This window comes from Colobus angolensis, unplaced genomic scaffold, assembly GCF_000951035.1.
Source record: "Colobus angolensis palliatus isolate OR3802 unplaced genomic scaffold, Cang.pa_1.0 Scaffold60, whole genome shotgun sequence".
In the NCBI taxonomy this organism is placed as follows: domain Eukaryota; kingdom Metazoa; phylum Chordata; class Mammalia; order Primates; family Cercopithecidae; genus Colobus; species Colobus angolensis.
Window position 1 is genome coordinate 4222508 of NW_012119599.1, and position 4950 is coordinate 4227457.

General features: G+C 55.9%; 1 protein-coding gene across 2 annotated transcripts; it reads right to left on the reverse strand.

The window, feature by feature from the left end:
* Window positions 1–413: 413 nt before the first annotated feature.
* Window positions 414–3394, reverse strand: ZNF575 (zinc finger protein 575). 2 transcript variants are annotated; one of them, XM_011963125.1, is made up of 4 exons: window positions 3052–3394; window positions 2687–2788; window positions 2131–2226; window positions 414–1619 (listed from the first exon to the last, which is right to left on the reverse strand). In XM_011963125.1, the coding sequence occupies exons 3-4, from the start codon at window positions 2207–2209 to the stop codon at window positions 961–963; spliced, it is 738 nt and encodes a 245-aa protein (XP_011818515.1). In that variant the 5' UTR covers window positions 2210–2226; window positions 2687–2788; window positions 3052–3394; the 3' UTR covers window positions 414–960. The 2 variants fall into 2 exon arrangements, with proteins under 2 accessions (XP_011818515.1, XP_011818514.1); XM_011963124.1 differs by having other exon boundaries at window positions 2131–2296.
* Between the last annotated feature and the right edge of the window lie 1556 nt (window positions 3395–4950).

Sequence of the window (4950 nt, forward strand, 5' to 3'; positions counted from 1 at the left end):
TCTTTTTCTTTTTGAGATGGGTCTTGCTCTGTCATCCAGACGGGAAGGCAGTGGCACGATCACAGCTCACGGCAGCCTTGACCTGCCAGCTCAAGTGATCCACCCACCTCAGCTTCCCAAGTAGCTGGGACTACAGGTACATTCCACCACACCCAGCTTTTTTTTTTTTTGGGAGAGATGGGGTCTTGCTATGTTGTCCAGACTGCTCTTGGACTTCTGGCTCAAGCTATCCTTCCACCTTGGCCTCCCAAAGCGCTGGGATTATAGGCGTGAGCCACCACACCCAACCTGAAGCTTGGGCTTTTGATTGTCTTTAAATGGTCAGTGGTATACCCCTTTATCACCGAGTGTATCTTGGGAGATCTTTCCACATCAGTACATACAGCACTTTTTTTTTTCCTACTGCTACCTATTCCATTCCGTGGCTATAATTCAATAGTTGGTCCCCTGTTCTTGGGCACTTGAGTTGCTTCCAGTCTTTGGCCACAACAGTCGCACTGCGGTGAACACCCTTATACACTATGCTTTTTTCACATACATGAGTTTATAGAATAAATTTCCACACGTGGAAGAGTTGAGACAAGCATGTATTTTCAGTTTCTTAGATACAGTCATATGGCCAAAGTGGAGACACCAATTTAAACTTTTAACAACAAGAGAGCCTGTTTGCCCACAATCCTCATCAACCCATGATAGTAGCAGACTTTTTACCTTTGCCATGTAAGTGTGTGGGGAGAAGCAGAGCCAGGGCTGTCAAAGCACAGCTCCACCTCCATGGTTTGAGATCTCCCCAAAGCAGGGGAGCAAAGAGTTCCTCGGGCTTCTGAGTTCGAGCCCAGTATAAATGGCCAATCCCTTGCCTTGCCCTCTGCCAGGTATCTGGAAGAAGTCGGTTTTAGAAATCCCACCTCTTATTGGCGAGGGCTGGCGGCAGAGGGGGACAGTGAGCCAATGGAGGGCTCAGTCTCTCTCCCCTTTGTGCTCCACCTGGTGGTGGCTGCGTTGATGAAGGAGCAGTAAGCGTCTCTGGCCAAAGGCCTGGCCGCAGCTGGAGCATCGGTGCCGGGCCGTCGCCTGGCTGCCCGGTGCGGTTGGGGGGTCGTGACATAGGCGATGGGCAGCCAGCTTGGAGGGAAATGAGAAAGCCTTGGGGCAATGCGGGCAAGGATAGGGGCGGGCATCGGTGGCGTGGTGCGTGTGGCGGTGGGCCGCCAGCTTGGAAGGGTAGCAGAAGGATTTGGGGCAGTCGGAGCACGGGTAGGGGCGGGTGGGTGCGTGGGTCCAGAGGTGAGCCGCCAGCTTGGAGCGGTGGCCAAAGGCCTTCGGGCAGTGTGGGCACGGGTGTGGGCGGGCGCCGCTGTGCGTGAGGCGGTGGGCCGCCAGCTTGGAGGGGTAGGAGAAGGCCTTGGGGCAGTCTGGGCATGGGTGGGGTCGGGCGCCGCCGTGTGCTAAGCGGTGCGTGGCCAGCTTGGATGGGTACGAGAAGGCCTTGTCACAGTCGGGACAGCGGTGCGGGCGCTGGGGCGGGGGCCGTCGGCGAGGCCGGGGAGGCGCGCTCGCAGACGCGGTGGGCCCTGGAGCTGACTGGCTGGGCTTCTGCAGTGGGCCCTGGTGGGGAGCTGGGGGACAGGAGGGCTGGTGGGCTCCAGGAAGCAACCAACGCCCTGGGACTAGGCCAGGCTCCGCCACGAGTTTGATATTCGAGGGGCTCCTCCAAGTGTACCTGGGCACCTCAAGCATCATATTGAGACTCCCCAAATTGCATGTTTCTGCTCCCCCTCCCCCCAGGCGTCATTCTGAGGGACTCCAAAGGGTTACTTCAAAGCTCCTAAGGCTTCCTCAAAGCTACCAACGTATCTGTTTCTAGTGGCTTCCCAGTGATCACCCTGACATCCCGCATGTCATCCCTGCCCCGTCCCTTCTGTAATTTCCTGAGCCCTAGCAAATGGTTACTGAGGCTCTCTCTGAGCCAAATGGGAGGATTTCCCAGAACGTGGCCATTTTGGGGGATCCCAGATAGTCATCACCCTGGGGCCCTCAAACTTTCACCCTGAGATTCCCCCAGAATGTGATTATCTTGGCCCCCATTCCTGGAGAATGCTCCCTACTCACAGGCGGGGCCACTCTCACCTTCTTTGGTTACCGGTTCCTTGCCAGTGGGACTAGGATCGGTGGCCCCGGCCGCGGACTCCGCGCCTCGCTCCAGCATCTTGCTGGCACAGGAACCTAGGGGCAGGGCGCGGGGTGGGGGGTGACGGCGGTGATTACCATGCTGATGGGGATAGTGTTGGAGGGCCTAAAATGAGGGATCAGACTGTTTAGGAGCAAGGTCTGTAAGTATGGGATGCTAAGGCGAGGGCGGGCTTAGCGGGGGGGGGCGGAGCGTAAGACCACAGTGAGCGGGGCTATGCAAATTCAAGCCAGAGGCAGTCCCTTTGCTGTCTAAACCCAGGGTAGGAGTGTTTGAGCAGAGTGGGCGGGGTCTCCACAACTAAGCGACCGTCCTGAGGGCGGAGCGGGCGGGGCCTATGCGCAGAGTGGGCGGCACCTTCCCCACCAGACCCTGCAGTTCTGGAATGGGCGGAGCTGTACCTTCGAGCGGAGTGGGCAGGTCTTTCATCACCGTCCCAGGGGAGGGGCCTATGAGCACAGTGGGCGGGGCTTCACATCGAAGACCTAGCTTTACCCGGCTTTTGACTTAGTTCATTGACGCCGCGTCAACTGCGTCCTTCTTGCCGTTAAATTTCATCCCTGGCTTGGATGGGGCCGTGGAGGATAGAGGGGGGACCTGGAGGAAGATACGTAAGGAACCTGGCATGTGTGCGGTCCAGAGACCCCTAATTGACTTCTCCCTCAGAGTCCCAAGCGTAAAGGAGTCAGTGCACCCTTCCGAATCAGACATTCAAGCATCGATGCACCCTCCCGAGGCTCAGGCACCAATGCACAGCCCCTCCAGAATCTAGGCGTCCGGACCACAACCGTTCTCCCTCGGGGTGATTCTGGCATTCGGCCTGCAAGCCAGTATCCGCGCCCGAACCCCTGCCCCCTCACCTGCAGGACGGCCCCTCCCCGGGGGCGGGGCTTCGGGCTCCTCCCGCCGCGGCCACGGCTGCAGTCGCTGCTGCTGCACTGCCCTCGGACCCGCGAAGCTGCACCGCCCGGCGCGCGTCCGGCGTCGGGGGAGGGCAGGGAAGGGAGCGCGCGCGAGCTGCTCGGCCCATCCTCATTTCCATCCCCTCCTCCCACGCTGGACCAAAGTGGGCGTCAGAAAGCATGCGCAGTGCCGGCTGGCAGAGGCTGCGGAGGGGGAAGACGGAATGGAAGGAGGGGCTGGGTGCGCCAGCCAGGCAGGCAAGTTCGTGAGCAAGCGCGAAGCTACCGGATCGACGAAAAGTGCACCGCCGGTGGCGGGGCCTACGGTGGCTGACTGGAGTCAAGCACGTGCAAGACTAACATGGACAAACTGCGCTTGGAAATCAATACATGCATCCTTCTTTTTAATGTCCCTCTTCTTTTCGAGAATTCCGCTGGGTTCCATCTCCAGAGGCAGTTTCAAGAGCTCTCTGCTAATTCCACCCTTCAAGGCGTTGGCAAAAAGTCTGACCATCTCTTCCAGAGAGGGCGGAGGCGGGACTCCGGGCTCAGAGACAGCCGGTGCCCAATAAAAGGCACGGTATTTGCATAGCGCCTCGGCACACCTCGCTATTGGGTGATTCAAGATTCTCAGCCACGTCCCGATCTACCTTCCCCCTCGGAAGCCTGGGTGGTCCCGAGGTGCCCTGGCCCATGCTCGTGGTGCTAGGCCTGGGGTGGCATGCAGCTTGGCATTCTTCCCAAGCAGTGGCCAGGAAATGCCCATAAAAGTCCTCTGCACGGGTGGGTCTCCAGTCCGATAACCCGCAAGGTCTGCGATCCCTGGGAGTTTGGCGGGGTTATTTGGACTGGAGCCAGATTGCCTGGGTAACTGGTTTGGAATCCGGCTGTGCCACTTTCTAGCTGTGTGACCCTTTCTAGCTCTCTTTCTAGGCCTGTTTCCTCATCTATAAAATGGAGCGTTGTTAGGATTAAATACGATAATCAATGGAAAGTGTTTAGAATAGAAAGTGCCTACCAGGCTCCCTATCTCGTGCCTGTAATCCCAGCACTCTGGGAGGCAGAGGTAGGCGAATCACTTGAGCCCAGGAGTTCCAAACTAGACTGGGACCAGGCGCGGTGGCTCACTCCTGTAATCCCAACACTTCGGGAGGTGGAGGTGGACGGATCACTTGAGGTCAGGAGTTCAAGACTAGCCTGGCCAACATGGTGAAACCCCGTCTCTACTAAAAATACAAAAATTAGTCGGGCGTGGTGGCACACGCTTGTAATCTCAGCTACTCTGGAGGCTGAGGTAGGAGAATGGCTTGAACCTGGGAGGCAGAGGTTGCAGTGAGCCAAGATCAAGCCACTGCACTACAGCCTGGGCAACAGAGTGAGACTCTGTCTCAAAAACAAACAAACAAACAATAACAACAAAAAAACCAAAAACCCAAACAAAAATCCTAGCCTGGGCAACATAGCGAGACACCTTCCCATCTTTAAAAAAACAAAACAAACAAAAACAAAAAACAACAAAAAAGAACCTGGCTTAGTGGCAGCCTGTAGTCCTAGCTATTTCACGGGGATGGGGAGTGGGACTGACCCAGGAGTTCAAGTCTGCAATAAGCTGTGATTGTGTTACTGCACTCCAGCCTGTGCAACAGAGCAATACCCCATATCTTTAAAAAAATTTTTTTAAAGTAATTATTCACTCATGACCAGTGTTGTTTCATTTATCCCCCCATCCACTCTTCCCAAATGATTCTGAAGCTAAATGTCAAACATCATATCTCATAAATATCTTTTTATTACACTTAATTTGCTTGACTCAAGATCTAAATGAGCTCCACACATATTAGTTTGAAGTGACTCTTC